This window comes from Panthera tigris, chromosome B1 (assembly GCF_018350195.1).
Source record: "Panthera tigris isolate Pti1 chromosome B1, P.tigris_Pti1_mat1.1, whole genome shotgun sequence".
NCBI classification, from domain to species: domain Eukaryota; kingdom Metazoa; phylum Chordata; class Mammalia; order Carnivora; family Felidae; genus Panthera; species Panthera tigris.
In genome coordinates, this window is record NC_056663.1 from 133822178 (window position 1) to 133843464 (window position 21287).

At 35.6% G+C, this 21287-nt stretch overlaps 1 protein-coding gene across 19 annotated transcripts in view; it reads left to right on the forward strand.

Moving 5' to 3' along the window:
• MAPK10 (mitogen-activated protein kinase 10) overlaps positions 1-21287 on the forward strand; it is a 568389-nt gene that overhangs the window by 499903 nt on the left and 47199 nt on the right. For all 19 annotated transcript variants that reach the window (XR_006216882.1, XR_006216881.1, XR_006216889.1 and 16 more), the window contains 2 exons: positions 16514-16577; positions 18275-18352. Coding sequence is in view for 3 of the 19 variants with exons in the window: in XM_042984242.1 (XP_042840176.1) it covers positions 16514-16577; positions 18275-18352 (142 nt within the window). In the remaining 16 variants the exon portion in view is untranslated. The remainder of the gene's footprint in view (positions 1-16513; positions 16578-18274; positions 18353-21287) is intronic.

The following is a 21287-nucleotide window of genomic DNA, read 5'->3' on the forward strand; positions in this document are numbered from 1 at the left end:
TGTTTCTTTGTTTTCCAAGAAGGTGTTTATGTTGTACATTGCAATATAAAAGTGAAACAAACAAGTGAACAGGAAAAAACACATAAAAAGGCATAATTTCTTCATTATGCAAGAGAGATCGTAGAGTTAAATGAATCAACCATCTTGTATCAGAAATCATGCCTAGAGTTGGTTATACAATCAAGGTTAAGAGGTAAATTGGGAAGTTTCACATTCTAAGGATAGAGGGGAAAATGATTAGAAAGTATAATCCTTAATGATGATGAAAATGTATGTGTGGTCATGTGAAAACAGTTATTAAACCTGTAGAATGTTTACTTTTTTTTTTAGCCCTAAATGAAAACTGGAGAGATGAAGTCAGCATGCCATTAGAACTGTACTAAAACCAGAAGTCTGTAGACTGGAAGTTTGAGGAGCTGCAGAATCAGAAAAAGGGTGGGCAGGAGGAATTCCTGAGTGCTAAATCATGGTAACCTTCAGATTTAGGGAAAAGGCTGGATCTGAACATTATCTTACCAAGTGTAGAACCATTGCTTAGGCCCCAGGGCATCTGTTATATGTGAGGAGAAGGTAAAATGGATTCATCCAACGATGAGACAGAATATTGAAAAGGTTATACTCCCTTTTTATAAGTCTATTAAAAGTTTATGGTCTTTCACAGAGTATGTGCTATAATAAAATTATTATGTCCCTTTCTAATGGCAAGACAGTCTTAAGAATGATGAAAACCAACTTCCATAACTTGGTGAAGGTTTAATATGAGATTCACAGGGTCATTTGTAGAATATTGGCCTGCAATATCTTGTGAAAGAATGGAATTTATTGTTTATGAAAAGTGCTTTTAATTCATAACCAAAAGAAATTCCCCAAAGCTTCCAATTCCAGGGAGAATCTGATTCCCATCCTTATGTGCTTTTTGAAAACTGAACTCCTTTCATGTTTTTCTAAAAGTAGTTATGGATAAAATGCTATGCCTCAATCACTTTTTCTCAAATTTTTTTTATCAAAGATGTTTGTTATTTTGGACTAAGTTCAGCAAAAAGCACTTTTGGTGACTTTGTTTCAAAAATGCTCCAGAATGCTGTTTTCATAATACAGCTAGGTGTCCCCATTTCTTTTTCTGAAGCAGGCTTGCTCATATACCCTGCTCCATTGCTTTGTTTCTCTTGTTTGATGACACAAAGAAGTTTGTTATTGACCATAATTCGTACACATACACTCACAGAAAAGTTCTTAAGCTCCACCACACATGAAAGGCTTAGCAACAATATAAGGAAAATTTTTGGCTTACAGTGAATTAATTTATAATATTGCAGCAGGTAATGTAGCTCCTCAAACTCAATGTGGGCAATGGAAGAAGACAAAGAGCTACAGAATGTGGAGATCAAGGTTATGATACAGGAAGATAGTAGAGCACAATGGAGACCACTCAGGGTCTACAATGAGGAGACCCGTACTCAAGGCTTCATTCTACCTTGAACTTCAATTACACATGGCCATTGAGGACTCATTAATTATACTAATAAGAAGACCTAGTTCCTGTTATTTAGTAGCTTACAGTATGGTAGGGTTGATAGATAAGTAACAAATTATAAGCACTCTGATAAAGTGTAGCACTAAAGTATAGCACCTGTGAAAAGGTGCTATAGTAGTCAGAGGAATAATGTATTACCCACCTCTTCATAGACAAAGGAGGATTTCAGGGGGAAGAAAAGACTTAGATAGGACCAGAAGGATGGGTAAGAAGTAGCCAAGCGAAAGGGAGGTAGAAGAGTAGGACCTTCCTAGACAAATGAAGCAGCCTATCCTAATGCCAGAATAGAAGAAAGACCTTCTTGCAGTTCCTCTGAGGAATTCAATGTGGCCAGGGATGAGGGTGGTGAGAAATGTAAGTGGAGACAGGGGCAGGAAGCACCATTAAGTCCTTCTCAGGAAGCACCCATGCTGAAGGTAGGGGGAGTGACAGGAGGAATATCAATCAGAGATATGTGTTTTAGGTAGACTATTTTTTTCTAATTGGTAGGATGACGAATATTAGAGAAAGATCAGTTAGGAAGCTAGAGAAGTAGTTAAGAGATGATGGTAAAATGAACTTCAAATTGCAGTGGGGATGAAAAAAGAACAACAGATTCAGAGATAGTTTTGGTGATGTAATTGTTATAACTAAGTTTCACCTATGAAATATCCAACCTAACAGTGTTTTAAGAGATAAGGTCTAATATGTGAAAGTGATCAGTAAACTGAAAATACATGATGTTACTAAAGAAGGACTTGTTAGCCTATTGGTATGATTGAAATAGTTTGCACCTAATAGTTTTAACTTATATGACATAAAGTAAATGACAATGTCATTTATTTCTATCTTATTAAAAAAAAAGCTCAGAATTATTTTCTTTTTAAATTTGTTCTTAGACTATTTCATTACTGAATGAAAAGACATGCTCTGTTTGAAGAAAACCCACTATATGAAATGTATTAACTAAATGGAAAAATAGGGGCAATAGTAATACCTTACATTAGTACAGATTTCTCTAAGATTGTGTTTTTAAAGAAGAAACGTGATTTTCAACCTTTTGTCTTCCACAACATACTCAGAAACAGTCATCAATTAATTATAGTTATCAATTCATCAACACTCTGAAGGCAATGATTCTTGGTGGGATGTGTGGGGTATGTCAGATTCTTGTGGTCAAATTGTTAACTAGAAATAATCCGTCACCGTCGGGTGATTCTGTGTCCTATCCTATCACCCTTCTTCCTCAGAACGCTTTGTCCTCATTACACATACCTTAGATAGTATTGCTGTAGAAACAGTTTGAAGGTAAGGGTTTTTTCTTATTCATTGGCATCATCTAAGTCACTACATGTTCCTAGCACACTATGTGTTTACAGAATAATTCTTTGAATTAATGAAGTTTTTTTAACCACTTTTATATTGACTATTTTATTTAACCTTCCCACCCGTGTTTCTATTCTGCATTACTCCAGCCAAAAGAAACCTTACCATTACCGCTGGCTACCATTATTCCTGTTTTACAGAATTTTAAATTGACTTTTGCACAGTCCCCCAACTACCAACCAAGGTTCTAAGTGAGTGTTCATTTCATTACGTCACAATATCCTTTAAAAAGTTATATTTTTCATCACAAAATTGATCTTTTAATAATTTACATACTGATAAAATGTGGAATAGAGGGGCGGGGGAGAAGGGAAAATGGGTGATGGGCATTGAGGAGGGCACTTGTTGGGATGAACACTGGATGTTCTACGTAAGCAATGAATCACGGGAATCTACCCCTGAAGCCAAGAGCACAGTGTATACACTGTATGTTAGCTAACTTGACAATAAGTTATATTAAAATTTTTTTTAATTAAAACATAAATAAAATGAATTTAAAATAATATTTGACACATTTTTCTGATAAACATTTTGTGTATAAAAGTAGTACATGAACACTTTTTTATATAATGTGCCAGATACATTGAATCCATATACAGAGAGGGGCAGTTATTATTAGATTAGTAGAACTTTTCATACTTGATTAAAAATTTTATTAATCTTGAAACTTTATGTCATATCTGAAGATTTTTCAGAGAAATTAGTGCAGGAGAGAAAAACATAAAAATTTGTATAAAAACATATTTTTAAGTTAATAAAAGTATTTTGGAAGTTAAAAAAATATCAAATTTTAAGTTAAAATACAATAGTATTTCTATAATGGCAGTAAAGTGTAGACAAATCCATTTCCTTAATAACGTTTCTAATTCTGTAACTATGTTTCTGTATTCACTGTGGATTTGTATCTTAGGGCTGCTCATTTATGCTAATTAGAGGAGTATGGTTTTCTCTGGTTAATGTCCCTAGGATGGATTGTGATTGAGTCATGTTACTAATATAGAAGTGCTAATACAGAAGTTTTTCCCTCCGTTCGTTTGCTTCTGTTTTGTGACAATAGGGCAGAGGTACAAATGACATGTGTCCTTTATGGGCTGACTCAGCAATATTTGTGTTCAATGTACTGAGTTTTCACCCAGAATGTTTTTCTAGCTCCTTTAAAAGCTCATTTTTGTCTTCTAATATCTCATTGAGACTAATGTGGCCTTTTGCCTGTGGAATGTCTTGCAGTAAAAGCTTTTCCTTCACAAAATTTTAAGTTAACATTTTTTCTTTATAATCTTCCACATGATGTTATCATATCACATATTATGCTGAAATATTCACATTTAGGTCTGTCCTTTCCAATTCCACTGCCGAGTTCCTTGGGAGCTGAAATTCAGCTTTACCTACTGAGTGCAGAAAACTGGCTAATGCATATTGTATGATCAATATATTTAATTTTAACTCAACTGTACTGTGCTGAGCACTTCTCTAGTGGTTATAAAAGCCTTTCTCGTATCCAATCTTATTTAAACCTCAGGAAAGCTCTAGAAAATGATGATTAACCTCAACCAATCTTACCAACCTTGCCTTCTAAATACTTCCTAACTTGGACCACTCCTCATCTGTCAGTCTACGTAAACATCATCTCTACCCTCAACCACGTCCTAGTCTCTAACTTGTCTTCTCATCCTCTCATGTCCCCTGTAGTCTGTCCTCCAGAGTGCCTAAGTTTTCCTCTTAAAATGTGAAACAGGTGACATAATTACTCAATTAATATTCCCCACTGTCTTCTCATTCTGTTTATAATAAAATTCGAAGCACTTGCAATGATTTACAAGGCTGTACTTCCCTGTCGTTCCAAATTTTGTTATCATAACCCATAGTAAGAAAGGTGTTTTATATTGTGAGCCAGCACACACACACACACACACACACACACATGGAAAACCTTCATACTCTGATATTTTCTATCTCAGTCCATTATTCTTAGTTACATTAAAAGATGCTAGTAATGGCCCACACATTTGTTTCATGACTGCAGTTTAGAAAACATTGCTCTACTTGATCTGGCTCCTGATTACTTTCTGACTTCACTTTCTGTACTCCTCCCTTTCCACTTGGCTCCAGTGTACTGGCCTCCTTGCTGTTCACTTAGCATTCCAAATAGGCTCCCCCATCAGGGCCTTTGCATTGCAATTTCTTCTGCCTTAACCATTCTTTCCTCAGGTATCTATATGGCTTCCTTCATTACTTCAATCAACTCTTTACACAAACATTATCTTCTCAAAGAAGTGTTGTTGATTGTCTGTTATGTACTTTGTACACTGTTAGACTCTGGTGAACAAAGATACAATCTTTGTCCTCAAGATGTTGTCCCCAGTCTATTGAGAAGTGAAACAGTAGATGTTGGGTGATAAGTAGTCCAAATTTTAAGCTGATTGATGCACACAGGAAAAAACTCAACTTAGTAATGTGGGTTAGAGAAGGCCCCTTGGAGGGACTAATACCTAAACAGAAACATGAAGGGTAAAGCGAGAATTATCCAAGTGAAAAAAGACAGGTAGAAGAAAGGGTTATGCAAAATCCCAAGGTTAGGAGAGGTTTGAGAGAACTGCCAAGCGTTGGGAGTGACACAGTGGAGAAAAGTGAAAATGATTTGGGCTGGTAGGCAGGAACCAGGTAAGGAAGGAGTGACTAAACATTATGAGCATGTACTCTATCCTAAGCATGAAGGAAAGCCATTCAAAACTAGCCAACAGAGGAATAGCGTTATGGGGTTTGAACTTTTAGAAGGTCACTCTGTCTGCAAAATGATACTGGAGTAGAGAAAAGGAAGATGGAAGACAGGGGGACAAATCTGTAATAACATAGGTTAGAACTGATGGTGGTCTGAGGGTAGACATAGGCAAAAGATTAAAGAGATGTTTAGAAGATAAAACCAACATGAATTGTAAATGATTAGATTTTGGGTTTAGGGTGGTGGGATTCAAGAATGAATTGTAGTTGGTTAATGACTACATGTTGAATGAATGAAAAAGAAGGATTTATAACTTGGGCACTGCATGATTGGTGATGTAATCACTCAGGCTTTTTGATTAAGGAACCACAGAAAAATTTAATTTCCATGGAACAGTAAAGAGAATTTCCATTTCAAGACATGATTAAACTTTTTGATGGAATAAAGCTAATAAATTTGTGGCCTAACCACTGAGAAAGCTACAGAACAGTGTGAAAAATAAAGAAATCTAAATTTAACTTTCTTGTAAGCCGCTAGAACATTATTTAATTAAGCTTTCTAATTATTCTTAGTTCACATTATAATTAAAATTTGCACTGCTAGCTTTCAAAGGTTCCTTTGGTCACTTAGTGATATGAGGTCTCCAGACAATTCTAGTGCTTTTCATATATAACAAATTATAATACAATGCTCTGCACATTACAAGTCCTCTAAAGAGATTTACCCAATTACCTGGAATGATATTTGTTATATATTTGGAATTTGTTTCTTCCTGAACAAAGCAATTTATGAAACCCTTTCCAGATAATTAAGAGTCACAGCAAACAAAATGACTTGCCCAGGGTCACGCATCTTACTAGTGTCAGGGTCAATGGTGCTCTGAAAGCAGTTCTCTTTCCATTGTTCCTGTCAGGAAATCTGTAACTGATTCAAGAGATTTAGAGACTCTTCTCGCTCATTTTTGCTAAAGACTGAATTTGACTATGAGATACAAATCTTACATCTGCTTTAATTACAATTCACAAATCTCTCCATTCCTCTTTAAAACCATAGCATATGATGATTTATGTCCACAAATCATTTTATTCTATCAAGAAATAGATATCTTCGAAGACGGAGAGAAAATCATACAGTTTCTCTGTGGCATTTTCTCTTACATGTATACAAATGAAGCATACTTAAGCAAATGACAAAACTTGCTTTGATTACTGTATAAATAGTTAGAACAGAGGTCTTAATCTTGGCTGCACATGAGAATTACATGGGGAACTTTGAAATATCCTGATGCCCAGGTCTCTAGAACAATTAAATTGAAATCTTCGGGGGCACAATTCAGGCATCAGCATTTCTAAAGGTTACAGATGGCTTCAATGCGCAACCATAGTTGAGAACTCATGGGTGTGAGCAATTTGATGAAAATGATGAACTCCCGCTCGAGCACCTCTTACTTAATGTTTGCTTTTTTTTCTGACCACAAGGTGGCAGCATCACAATACAGTGCACATACCAACCCCTTGATTGAGTGGATTTGGAAATTTGGCTCTTGTAATATTAATTACTAGCATTCTGAGGGTGCCTCCAGCTATAGAAAGCATTATTGACCTTTTCCTTGTTCTCTTTTGCTTTTTTAACTAAGGAAACTTTTAAGTATATTTATTTCCAAAGGGTGGATACAGCAGGAACTGTATTATAAGCCATAGTTGGTTGCAAAGAACATGGATTTTATATTCAGGTGGATTTGGGTTTAAACAGCACCTCCACCACTTACCTATAGATTAATCTCTTTGTGCTTTAGCTGTATAACTAGAAGAGGAGAGTTTTTAGGACTAAATGAGATCATATATGAAAATCAGTTCTGTATGACTGGTGCTAGATGATGATCATGTTGGGGAGCCCAAAGTGACAATGCTGTGATAGAATCACTTACACAAAGTCCAGAAAATCTCAGGATACAGTACTTTTTGTGTGTGGTTTTTCTTTTCTGCCTGTGGGTCTTTTCTTTCTCTGTACGCATCCTGTCAGTTTCCCCTGGTGATTATACCAATAAACATTGTTTAGCTCCCTTCATTTCAAAGAACAAAAAAAGCCAGTATTTTTTTTTTACTACACCTTTATCAGTGAAATGTGCCATTAGCAGTGGAAGTAGCTTCCACCTATATTGCCAAACTTTTTGTAAAAAATTAGCCTTTGTTTACTCACAATTACTGTAGTTCACTTCTCAAACCTTGCAACTGCCTTCTCTAAGATCGCCAGTAGCTCCTAGGTGACAAGTCCAAAAAAACCGTCATCTCATGTGTCTTTGCTATTTCAATAGGTTGACAACATTCTCCTTCTTGAAATATTTACCCCTTGACTGCTATGGTGACACCACTCCTGTTTTCCAGTCTCCAATGTTGTTTGTTTTCTCTTCCCCTAGAATTGTGAATCCCAGGAGTTCTCTCCTATAGCCCCAATTTCTTTTTACCCTGGGAATCTTATCTTTGACTACAGCCTTAATTTTAATTACCACAAATGACTCTCAAATCTAGGCATGGTCCCATAAAGTTGTCCTGAATTCCAGATCTACAAATCTAATACCACTGACATTTAAAATGGCATCTCAAAATTAACATGTCAAATATTGAAATGGATTTATCCCCTATTCACACAAAACCACCACCTCCTCCTCCCCTTTTCTATTTTTTTTAAAATTTTTAACATTTTTATTCATTTTTGAGAGACAGAGCACGAGCAGGGGTGGGGCAGAGAGAGAGACAGAGAAAGAGAGAGAGAGAGAGAGAGACACACACAGAATCTGAAGCAGGATCCAGGCTTTGAGCTGTCAGCACAGAGCCCGATGCAGGGCTCAAACTCATAAACCATGAGATCATGAACTGAGCGGAAGTCAGATGCTTAACCAACTGAGACACCCAGGTACCCCTCTCCCCCATCCCCATGGTACTACTTTCAATCCATGGCACTACTTTCCACCCAGATGATTGAACCAAATCCTTGGGAGTTATCCTATACTCTTTCCTCAGCCCCCTTATATCCAAATTGTCAAAGCTTACCAGTTCTTTACCCTCTCCCACCCCCCACAAAATACTTCTTAAAGGAGTGATTCAATCTCACAAGTCTTCATTTCTTATCTCACACTTACTCTTTGACACAGAACGGTCTGGTTTCTGGAAAGCAGTTCTTGTTAAGGTCATTCTATTGTGCCATTCATGCTTGCTTGCTTGTCTTCCTTTCTGCTCTTGCAGGGTACTCCTGAGAGCACTTCTGGGGCTCTGCTTGGGATCTGAATGTAAGACAATTTAGGAAAGGAGAATTAATCATATTAGTTCCCAGAGACAGATTTTAATAACCTTTTATCTCCCATTGCGAAGTACTCTCAACTCATCAGACTTTTAAAGGACATTTACTTCATTTGTAGTATTAGATTGTTGAACTTCTATACAAGAGTACAACCATGGTTCCTAAAACTTGCTTGAGAAATTAAAAAAAAAAATCAACAGATAGTACATTACAAGTTGCCATTTGCCTACTTTTAGAAGGCACTGAAGTTTTTGGTAATTGGAAAGCAAGTCATTGGTTACTGCATAGTAAGATTACAATGTAAGTTTACAAACTATGTAACTCTGGAAAATAATTATAATTTAGTCAGCTATTTTGGTAAATTGTATACATTGCTATTATACTTTTATTAGTTTAGAAGCTAGTTGGTAAGACTGTTAAGCAAATATTGAACTCCATTGTGGATAATAAACTGTTCTTGATGCTACCAGCATATAAAGTTTGAGAAAAAAATTGAACATCCTAAAAAAGTGTCATTAGCCAAAACATAAATGTAAAATAGTACATATCATTTAATGCAATAGGAATAAAAATTATTCCATCTCAATATTTATTTTCCACTGAGGAGGTTAAAATTTTAGGAAATTCTATTCATCAAAAAATTAAAGATACATTTGGAAAAGCTATTTTATATGTATAGATTCATGGAAATACAAAATCAAAATTTGCACATTTCTTTAAATGGGTTTTCTGTTCTAATGTTGTATTAAAATTCACCCTTCTTGGTTGAAACCTTACAATGAATCATGCATCTTTTCACATTCCTCAAGCTGCAAAAGTCAATGTGAAGAAACAGAGCACATTTCAATAGGACATAATATCATTTTCTTTTATCCAGCTGCCAAATTAATAGAGAATGCACACACTGAAAGTAAATGCTATTTAAAGCTTTCAAATGAAGCGTTTTCAGTAAGATGGCAGAACACATAGAGAAAAAGTGGAACAAAACTGTATTGTATGCTTAATTAGGACAAAAGCAGAAAACAAACACCAAGTTGATGATTGTCGTATGGCTCAGAACATGAAGGATACAGAAACAATGTTAAATCAGGGCTCAAAAATGGACAGGAAAAACAACTTTGCGTGACTTAGATTTCTCATAATCTGGTTCTCATCTCTTTTGAGATTCACATGTATAGAGGTCTTGATGTTGTCCAAGATATTTTGACAAAAAGCATTCAGGATGTAAGTGTTGACCATTTGGGTGATATTTGCCAGATCTCGCTATGTGTGTAGGCTGACAGAAAATTGGAACAGAAATCAGAGTGACAGGCTCAAATTTGTCACTAATGAAAATCTTTTGTAAGTGTTGAATTATTCAACTTAACATTTCTGCAACCCATTAGAATTCCTCCATTCCATCTTTCCCCGTAAGAGATCTTGCATTTTCTTCCTAACTTTGCCACTAATTAACTCGAAGACCATGGACAAATCACCTGTGCAGTTTTTATATTCTCATTTGCAAATTGCATAAGGGTGGCACTAGATAACCTCTAAACTCTCTTCCATCGCTAACATTCTGTGATGCTGTTGAAATGGGGTTATTTTGAAGACTAAGGAAAGAATAAATTCATACAGTTTAATAAATGTAATATTACTTAAATATGTGACATAAAATGAAGTCACAAAAGAGCAAGTTGTACCTTGGGGGAATCAATTAGGGATTTGAACAGATACTGATTAAAGAGATCCCTTCAGCAAGAAATCATTTCCAGCAACAAGAACTCAAAAGAATGCCAACAGAATCCATATTGCTCAATCCCAATTTTATTATGTAGCATTGCATTCCTTTAGCGATTTCTGGTAAAAGCCATACTTTATAGTTAAGTTTAACATTTTTAAAAATGGAGAAAATGGAAGGAAATGCTGACATGATGTCTCAGAGCAGGAAAGAGTAGACATCTGCAATTGTTGAGACTCCAGTAGTAGAAAAAGTTGCAGTTCGGTTGTTTTTTTCTCATCCTGTAATTACTGGATACCTGCGATCTGCAATATACCATGTCATAACACTGCTATGCAGCGTGCTCATATAATTATCATCTAAACGCTTGTGAGAGTAAAGGGCCTGAGGACTGTTAGTAGCTATAAGGACAACAAGCAAAAACTGAGATGGTTTTGAACAAATTGAGACATACAATCTCCCCATTGGCTTGTGTTTCTATTTCTTATTTTATAAAGATGTTTACTTTATTTATTTTTTTTTTTAATTTTTTTTAACGTTTATTTATTTTTGAGACAGAGAGAGACAGAGCATGAACGGGGAGGGTCAGAGAGAGAGGGAGACACAGAATCTGAAACAGGCTGCAGGCTCTGAGCTGTCAGCACAGAGCCCGACGCGGGGCTCGAACTCACGGACCATGAGATCATGACCTGAGCCGAAGTCAGACGTTTAACCGACCAAGCCACCCAGGCACCCCTAAAGATGTTTACTTTAAATATTGTTTCATTATCTCTTATTTTAAATTAATGTCTATTACCATTTGCTCTGAATTATTCTTTAAGTTTGGTTTCAAAGATCTACCATTAATTAGTTATGTGACTTAAGATATCTTAAGAAGAATTTTTTTGAATCTTAGTTTCTTTATCTAAAGATTGTTTAAAAGTGCATATATAAAGAGCTTAGCACATAGTATCTTCTCAGAAAAAAATGACTTCTCTTAATTAGAGAACAGTGTTTTTCACTTATCAAACTCTTAAAGATATTTGGGAAAGAGCATTAGAACTCTTCTTTTCTTTTCTTTTTTCTTTTTTTAGTGTCACAATCTGTTCTGCAGCTCCTTTTTTTTTTATTTGTATACAATATCCATATTGGTATTGAGGATATTTCTTCTATATCTTTCTACTTCTTTAGGTGCTATCTGGCATTAAAATACTTCATCAACGATCTATCTGAATCTTTCTGAGTGTGGTGACAGTTTTGAGGATTGGAAACTTTTATGGGGTTCAAAGTTATGCTTTTTATCATGCCCTTCTGATTCCTTGAAAGCTAAATTCTTCTTTTGTTTCATTCATAAGAAATAGAGAATTACTCCCTCTTTTTGAAACTCTCTGAACACTTGACTTCTATAACATTACAATATTTTTATTATCCATGTATTTCTTTAAGTGTTCCTTCTTTCCTTCTTCTCTTCTTTCCCCTCATCTTCTCTTCCTCCTCGTTCTCCTTCTTAGTGCACTTCTCTTCCACGGGTCAACTTTTAAACCTTGGTGTCTGGCAGGGGTCCATTTTGGCCTTTTACTCTTCCTACCTGCATTCACTCTATGGGTGACCTCATGCACTGTCATGATTTCAACAAACATCTGTTGCTAATAGTTTTGAATCTATACATCTCTAGCCAACAGCCGTCCTATGATCACCAGATCATCTATTTAATTACCAAATAGACCTCTCTATCCACATAGCACTTGGCTTACCTCTTTACCAATCTCATTTCCCTTTTTTCATTCTCTGTCCTTTTAGACAGTCCCATAAATACCATAATTGTCCAGCTATTTAGCTTAGTAATCTGGGAATCATTCTTTCTCATTATACACATTTAATCAAAAACAAAATTCTACCAATTTAATTTCTTAATCAATATTAAATAAATATTAATATCTACCAATTAACATTTATTAATTCTTGAATCTATATTTTCTATCCATCTTGACCTTCCATATTCTAGTCAGGCCTTTTTAATTTATTTTCTAGATCATGCATTAGCTCCCTAAATCTTTCTGTTTTCAGTTGTGTCTTTCTTCAATCCAGCCATGGATTTGTCCATGCCATTCTCTTAAATTCAAGAAGTCTTTGCTCCATATCACGGTACCCAGGACCATCCTTGATCTAGCCTTTGCCTGACCCATCTCCTCTAGGCACAGCTCTTATTGCTTGTCACTTCTTAAGTATGTCATGTGTTACTTTCAAAGAATTGTTTCCGATTCTCTTTGCATGTGTGTGCACCCAAACAAACAAACATGCATCCACCACCAACACGACTATGCTGTTTTCTAGGTTCTGTGCCTGGAGTCATCTTGTCCTTCTCCTTTTTTTTTGACAGCATCCACCACCACCTTTCCTCATGGAACTAGTACAGATGTCATCTACTCCAAGAAGCAAAATGTTTTCCTAGGGTTTGTTAAGATTTCTTCACTCTATTCCCCTATACCACATACATATTTTTTTTTTATCATGTTGTGTATTAATTTTCTGGTTTATATCAGTCCACTGAGTTGTGAGCTCCTTGAGGTCAGAAGCCATATTATCTAGTTTTGAAGTTTCAATTTTTTTTTTAACGTTTATTTATTTTTGAGACAGAGAGAGACAGAGCGTGAACAGGGGAGGGGCAGAGAGAGAGGGAGACACAGAATCCGAAACAGGCTCCAGGCTCCGAGCTGTCAGCACAGAGCCCGACGCGGGGCTCGAACTCACAGACCGTGAGATCATGACCTGAGCTGAAGTCGGACGCTTAACCAACCGAGCCACCCAGGCGCCCCTGAAGTTTCAATTTTTAATATAGTCTGGTGCATATTACGTGCCCAAGACCTTTACTGAATTAATGAGTTTAATAAACAAATACATTGATTCTAATATTCACTAACTCAGTGATTATGTATTTGTCTATGTGTTATCTCATTTAATTAAAACAATTTGTACATGTATATATAATAACATTAATATGAAACATCTAATCCATATTGTTATTTTTTATGTAATCCATTTGAATTCATGGTTCGATATCTATAAGAATTTCAAGCAAGGAAGTAGAGTCCAAAATCTTCAAAAATAACAGAGAATTTCAGTCTCTTGAGGAACATTCAAAAGCATGCAAGTCACAAGCCCTACTAACTTTCCATATATTATCCTTAATTTCATCTTATCCTTGATTTTCTCACATTTCAAATTGTTCCAATCTAGTAAATTTTTTTGGAAATATTCTCTGGGGCCCTTCTCTTTATCCTCACTCCTCATTTCTTTTTCATTTAGATTGCTACCTGGAAAAAGAGAATCCTTTCTGTTTAATAAGGGTGGGAGATAACTGAGCAATAAAACACTAGCTTCTCTTTAGAGGGTGGAGGCAGAGGGTGTTGTGGACAATTGCATCTAATGATTGCTGTGCAAGCACATATATGTGTGTGTGTGTATATATATATATATATGTATATATATATATAACATATATATATATATATATGTTTGAATATGACATTACTCTCTTTAGATTATTGGTCAATTCCTCTTTTATATTTTTATGTAGAAGACATCTTTATGTGACTGTACCCTTCCATTGCAGGTGATTACATTTCCTCTTAAAACAAACAAAAAAACCCACAACTCTGAACATGTAGCTGTTTCCATCATAGCTATAATGCAAATATGTTTTGCAGCCGTTTTGGTTTGTTGAAAGGAAAAACCTTGGACTCAGTACTTTTTCTCTGTTTGTAGTTTGCTTGTGGTTAGAGTCTACGTACTTCATGCTTTATATACACTACCAACAGCTGTATGATGAAGTTCCAAGGAAAGCCTCTCTCAAAATAGTTTTGTTGCAGAGAGAAAATGGCATTTATGCACTTTGGCAGGAACTGTACTCTTGAACCATGTTCAGTTTTGAAATTTGAATGGAAAAATCCACTTCATGGAGAAGCCAGCCACACAAGATCCTGAGCTGAGTCTATTGTTAGAAGAAGAAAGAAGTGCCAACAAGGCATAGAGCTCTGGGGACCTCTGAAAGCTTGTGTATGCTGTGTTTGGCAGAGGATGTCCCCTCAGCATTATAGGAAGAGGCAAAGCAGGAAACCTGCCACTTGGAAAAATGTCTTTACATAACCAGAATTTAGCTTTGCATTAGCTTACTTAGATGACAGTTTCACAAATTAAAAAAACAAAACAAAACAAAAAACTGTTTACTCATTACATCATAATATTCCTATAATTTGGGAATCCTTTGTAATTTGGGGTAGAAGATGATGCCTTAGTCAAGTCCTGAGGACAGTGCCTAATCACCCTGTCCCCTTACCTTTATATAATTGTATTTTTATGTTCCCTTTAGCATCATGGGATAGGGTAGGGTCTCATTTTGCTTAATTCTTTCAATAAAGACTACTCAGCCAGCCATGTTTGAATCACAGTAGCTGGTTTAAAGCTTTTTGCTCCAGTAACAATTATAGGAGTTAAAGGAATGTCTAGCCTCATCAGTAGTTACTTCTCAATAATTCAGTATTCTGTTAAGTTGCCTGACCACAATGGGGCAAATTCTTTTCTTTTCATATAGTTACTTCTGTAGTATGTGAGGCTACCCCAGCATATCAGGACTAGAATGAAAATTCATATCTGTCATGATTCAGGCTGAATGCAGTAAAGAAGGACTACTATAGTAGTAAGACTGGCCAACAACCTCCAACAGAAGCCAAGAGCTGTCTTTGAAAGTCTTGTCCAAAGCCTTCGTATGACAGCCATTTTTGAGGGATGCAAGTCCATAGGCCTGAGTCACTTTATCGAGTAACTCTTTGAGTTTTTTACAATAAATATTGCTGTTGGAGTGTTAGGCAACATGAATTCTATGGTCCCCTGTCTCATGGCACCAGAAATTGGTAGTTCTTATTTCATTCAATCCATCGCCAGCCGATGGAACTTCTTAGCCCCTTCTCCATGTATCTCATGGTGATATTTTTTTCCAAGAAATATTTTTTTTCTTTCCATCTCTTGGCCTGAGGTAGAGCTACCATAGGGCATCATGATATATCTCCCCTATCTGGAGATTTTATTCCTCTTCAGGAAGAAGAGATCAAGGAATCTGAGACCCTCCTTCCTGGAAGGCACCTAGATTTATGAAAATCTCTCCTTTTCCATCTCTGAACTCTTCATAGCAAGAGAAATGCTGATGGCATAAGTCAGACTGAAGGTCCTCTCATATGATATCCCCCAGAGAGGGCTAACCAAAGGGCCTCTCAGAGGTTTACAGTGGCCCACCTCTATAAAAAACTGGCAGAGTCTTCTGCCTACGGGGAGAAAATATCATTTAAATATTGGGAATATAACTATATGTAAAGGTATTTTATGATGCTTCACAAAAAATTTAAAAGTTTGATTAGATCTAAATATGGCTTTATACTAGGGACTATTACTATGGCCTATTGAGGGATATTAAAGACTTCTTCAGGAGGGTCTGAGAATGGAACACAATCTTATCAGTGGGGGATAGTTTGGGTAGGGTTCTGTTATAAAGCAAGTGAATGGAGGAAGTAGCTTCTGGGTCTTTATAATCTAATGTCTTACTTGCTTTTTAAAGATTGGCTTTATTAGTTTCTTAGATTTGGTTTCTGAATCAGAAGGTTTTGGGAAGTGAGCTCTTAGGATTTGGATTCTGCTGCTTTACTTGGTCAGCAGCAACTATTGGCATATAAATGAGTCCTTCATAAGTCTAGAAATTTTAACTTCTGCACCACTGCAATTACCCCAAAATTAATATGCGAGTCTCCTCGCCACCAAAATCAATGAACAGCAAGTTACTCCATGCACTGTAAAATTTAGTTATATTTGGGTTATTACACAAAGTTTATTGTTTGTTTTTATTCTGCAGCCTCCACCTCAGATATATGACAAACAGTTGGACGAAAGAGAACACACCATTGAAGAATGGAAAGGTGACTCTACCACTTAAATATACATTTTGCTTTATTGAAACTCAGAAAATATCTTCAAGGCATCTCTCTTTAAAGCAATTTGGTAACAGATGATTTTATAATTGCTATCCTCAGACAATTTTCAAAGTTCTCGAAACGTCATCAGTCTTTTCATACTAATAACAATGTTGCATTTACTCAAGAATGAAAGGAATTAATTACTGGTACTTTTTAAAAGAGTACTGATTGTCAAAGTATTTGTTATGGTGGAGGGCATGCTTCAATTCAAAATTTCAGAATTATACATCCCATGTTTGTATATAAAATTATCATATAAAATGGATTAAATTAAGCCTAAGATTACTTTAGACATTAGAAAATGAAAGATATTTAATGTATGAATTCATTTGGTTAATTTTTAGGACTTGAAAATCTAAATAGGAAATCTATGTATCTGAATGGCTTATTTATCCTTCAAAGTAAGAAAATAATGAATAAATACATTAGTTCACTTTTTTTCCACCAAAACTCTTCCAAACACATAATGAATAGTCAAGATTATACTCAGGGTGAAACAAAGCAGAAACTATGAAGAATTATTAAACTAAGATAAATAACTACACAGTAGAATAAAAGAACTACAGAGTAGAGATAAGCAAATACAGATCATAACAAACCATTCAGTCAAAATGGGGAGGAACATAAAAGGAAGATCTGAAGAGAAAAAATATTTGAGCTGACTTGAAGGAATTAATCATTATAAATTGAGAAAAAAAGAATAAAACAGAGGAAAATACCAGTATGGGACACATGGAGAAAACAAAGGATAAGGATGAGCAAAAAGTGTTATAAAGATAGCAAAGAGATTTCTCTGGCCAAGGGGTCCTGTTGGATAATATGGAAAAACGAGCATGTGCAAACAGTAGACCAAGTAAACAAGTAAACTAAATGATGGACAGAAAAGACTTGATATGCTCTAAATAAGGACAAGAAGGCACTCTTAGGGGTTTGTGAATAGGTAAGTATTAACAGATAAATATCACTTAAAAATGAACATGGATTAAATTAGAAACCAGAGAAAGAAATTATGGTGAAGGATAATGATTATATAAACTGGAACTCATTGCAAAGCAAGAATGAATAACACTGAATGATTTTTAGCAAACAGGGGAAAATTAAAAGAAATGAAGTTACATAATTTAACTCTAGCAAAGAAAGAGCCATGAATGGATGCCTGTTTGGAAATAAATGTAATAATTGTTATCATGTTGGGTTTGAGGCAAGTTTAATTTTACAACTCCAAGATTTCAGTATGAAAAAAAAAATGAAGAAGCAGTTGGGAAATTGTTGGAAAGTAATAAAGTCAGGAGAGTATGTGCATCTCTTAGGAAGTGAATATAGAAAAAACTGTATGCTCAAAACTGGGCCATTAAAGTTCTTAGGAGATAAAGTTAGATGGCATCAGAAATCCCCCCAAAAATTCAGAACCAAGTAGAATGTATATTCTTCATACATTTATTTGGTCAAATACTTTACTGAGCACTTACTTTTTCCAGGCTTTGTGCTTTTGCAAGACAAAGTAGAAATAGAGGAGTAAAGGAATCCCGATTGATTTTTAATTTACTCAACCCCATCAGAATGTTATTATTTTTCATTAATAAGTTTTCTCTGCATATTAAAGATAATTTTTTTATGATCCTGACAACTGTTTCTTACAGAACTTATCTACAAGGAGGTAATGAATTCGGAAGAAAAGACTAAAAATGGTGTTGTAAAAGGACAACCTTCTCCTTCAGGTACTCACTCTCAGTGAATAACTAATAAACCAGTACTTGTGTATTTTTCTTGACCTTGAAGAGGGATTGCAGCCAATAACATTGCTAATAGAGCAAAAACACTAATGTCATATGATTATTTCTCTCTAGTGATTTTCGTTCTATTCTTTTTGATATTCAGTGTGACATTCATTTTGATCATGATTATTGATTATGACTAGGACAAAAGATAATAGTGAATCTTGAAGAAATGTTGACAAGGGCTGGTTAAAGGGTAACTGCTTCTCATCAAAAGACAGAGCCATCATGCACCCTGACCACCATGTCAATGTAGAGGTCAGGAATCCCTCCAGTCAAAACCTCTTTCCTCAGTCACTTGTGTTTGAACTCTTCCCAAGTTTGGCGTGACAGTAGTTGAAACATCTGCCAAGATGCGTTCTGATTAAAGTCAGCATGGAAAATCTTTCAGTTTGCCATCGACAGAAACAAATACACGTTTGTACATATACTGTGCATATTTTTCTGATCCTAGTAATGTGCTTTAGGATTACTTGAGATAATTTACTTACACTCGGTGCTACTATATTCTTCCTAAGACCTATGTTCTGAATATAAGGAAAGAATGTGTGTGTGTGTGTGTGTGTGTGTGTGTGTGTGTGTATAATGCACTGAGCCACCCATGCACCCCTCTAAAACTCTTTATGTATATATATATATATATATATATACACACACACACATATATGTATATATATATACAGATAACACATATATGTATATATATATACAGATATATATACATATATATATATGTGTGTGTGTGTGTGTGTGTGTGTGTGTGTGTGTGTATAAAGAGTTTTAGAGGGGTGCCTGGGTGGCTCAGTGTGTTAAGCATCTGACTCTTGATTTTGGCTCAGGTCATGATCTCAGGTTTGTGAAATTGAGCCCTGTGTAGGGCTCTGCATGACAGAGAGGAGCCTGCTTGGGATTCTCTGTCTTCCATTCTCTCTACCCCTCCCTTGCTCTCGCGTGCACACTGGTGCACTCTCCTTCTCTTTCTCTCTCTTGCTCTAAAAAAAAGGAGTTTTAGAAAATGTGATGGCTTATCTCTAACTTTAAACTAAACTCAATTCATTCTGGCAAGAATGTAGTTTCCAAATGATTAGTTTAGAGAAAAATGGATTTGATGCCCTACCTTTGATAAACATTTTTTCCCCTATGGACCTTAAATTGTTTCAGGAAAAAGGATGTAGGATAAATAATAAATTCTTCATACTCATACTAATCTTTGAATAATTGGTTTGCACCCAAATCACTATGATATCCAAACAGATACAATTTAGTTAGGACATGTTTTCTCATTTGAGTAATGTCCAGTTTTATCCCCAAGTCTTTCCTTTCCTCAAAGAGGGTGAAAAAAATCATTGGGTTGTCTGTCCAGCCTGCTCATTCATCCTAGCATTTAGACTGATGCAGGTCTGCAGAAGTGGTGCCTAACCTACTTGTATGTTCTGTCTGATTCTGATTCTGATTCTGATTAAGGAACCCAAACACTGCATCCAATAGCCTCAAGATGCTACCTTCTAAGGCAGAAAGACTCCTTGTTTTAAGGATTCCCCTAATGGTCAGAACATGTTTTTCTGTGATCATTAAGAGGTCAAAATACCAGCATCCAGTGAAGGTGACCTAGGACCTCAGGCTCAGACTGGACTAAATTTTTTGCAGGGTCTCTTCTATTCATCTTTAATTCAAGTTACAATTTATTCATCTCCATTCCTTTTTTCAAAGAGCTTGGGGTCATGCCACCCACTTCAGGGCACCCCATCTTCAGCTTATTTCATGCTCTATATTCCCCTAAACCCCAACCAGATCTCTGCAACATTTAATCTGTGATGACATAAAATCCACAATTCTCTTTTCAATACTTTCACAACACTTCCACAAAAATCTTATTCCCATGACCCATTTTATGCAAACTGTATAGTTCAGGGAAGGCAAAAAAAGGACTGAGGATGATACATATGAGATTAATTAATCATTAAAGGGATGGGATGAGTGGTCTGCCATATGAAGAAGGGTTTAAACATTTGGTAAAGAAATGGAGTTTGTATAAAATCAAGGCATAATTCTTTCATCATTGAAACCATCATTCATATGCAAAAAGAAAGTGAGTACATGTAGAAGATTCTTTCAACTCATTAATGAGGGAAATGGCAGAATGGCAAAGATAGTTCAATGAAAGTATGAGAAATTAAGATTTATGTAGTCTGTGGGAAAAAAAGAATATTGAAATAAGATCACTAAATTAACCCAAAACTTATAAATGTCCTAGGGCAACCAAGCTTATCTTTGTGCTTATCTTTTCTACGAGGCAGAAAAAAACCCTGATAATTTTATTTGATTAGTTTCATACAAGTTTACAGTGTATAAAGGATCATAACCAATTGAGAACATTAAGTCAAATAAAGTTATGTTCCATAAAAAATCAGATTATCCTTAGGTGGGCTTGTCAGAAAATACTCAAGTGTGATATTAAAAGGTTGCGTAGTCATTTTTTTGCCCTAATCCCAAGTGTTGGGTAATATTCCTGAATAGTACCTAAAGTTACATATATAACTGCATGCTATGAATAGGCAGACCAAAGTCTTGATCAAGTAAACTCTCTTAAGTTTGAAAGAAATACATTTAAGGTGAATAAAACCAAAGGCTAGTTTATACAGCAGTTTGTTATTTCTGGAGGGGCTGGAAAATAAATGCATTCCACTAAAATTATTTAATGATAAATATAACCTAGTCTTAGAGAATTAGAATATAGGGCCAAGGTGTATGAAATTGCTGCCAATTCAGATTCGATTTGTTTAATTTTTTTAAATGTGTGTTTATTTTTCAGAGGGAGAGAGACAGAGTGCAAGTGGGGGAGGGGCAGAGAAAAAGGGATTCACAGAATCTGAAGCAG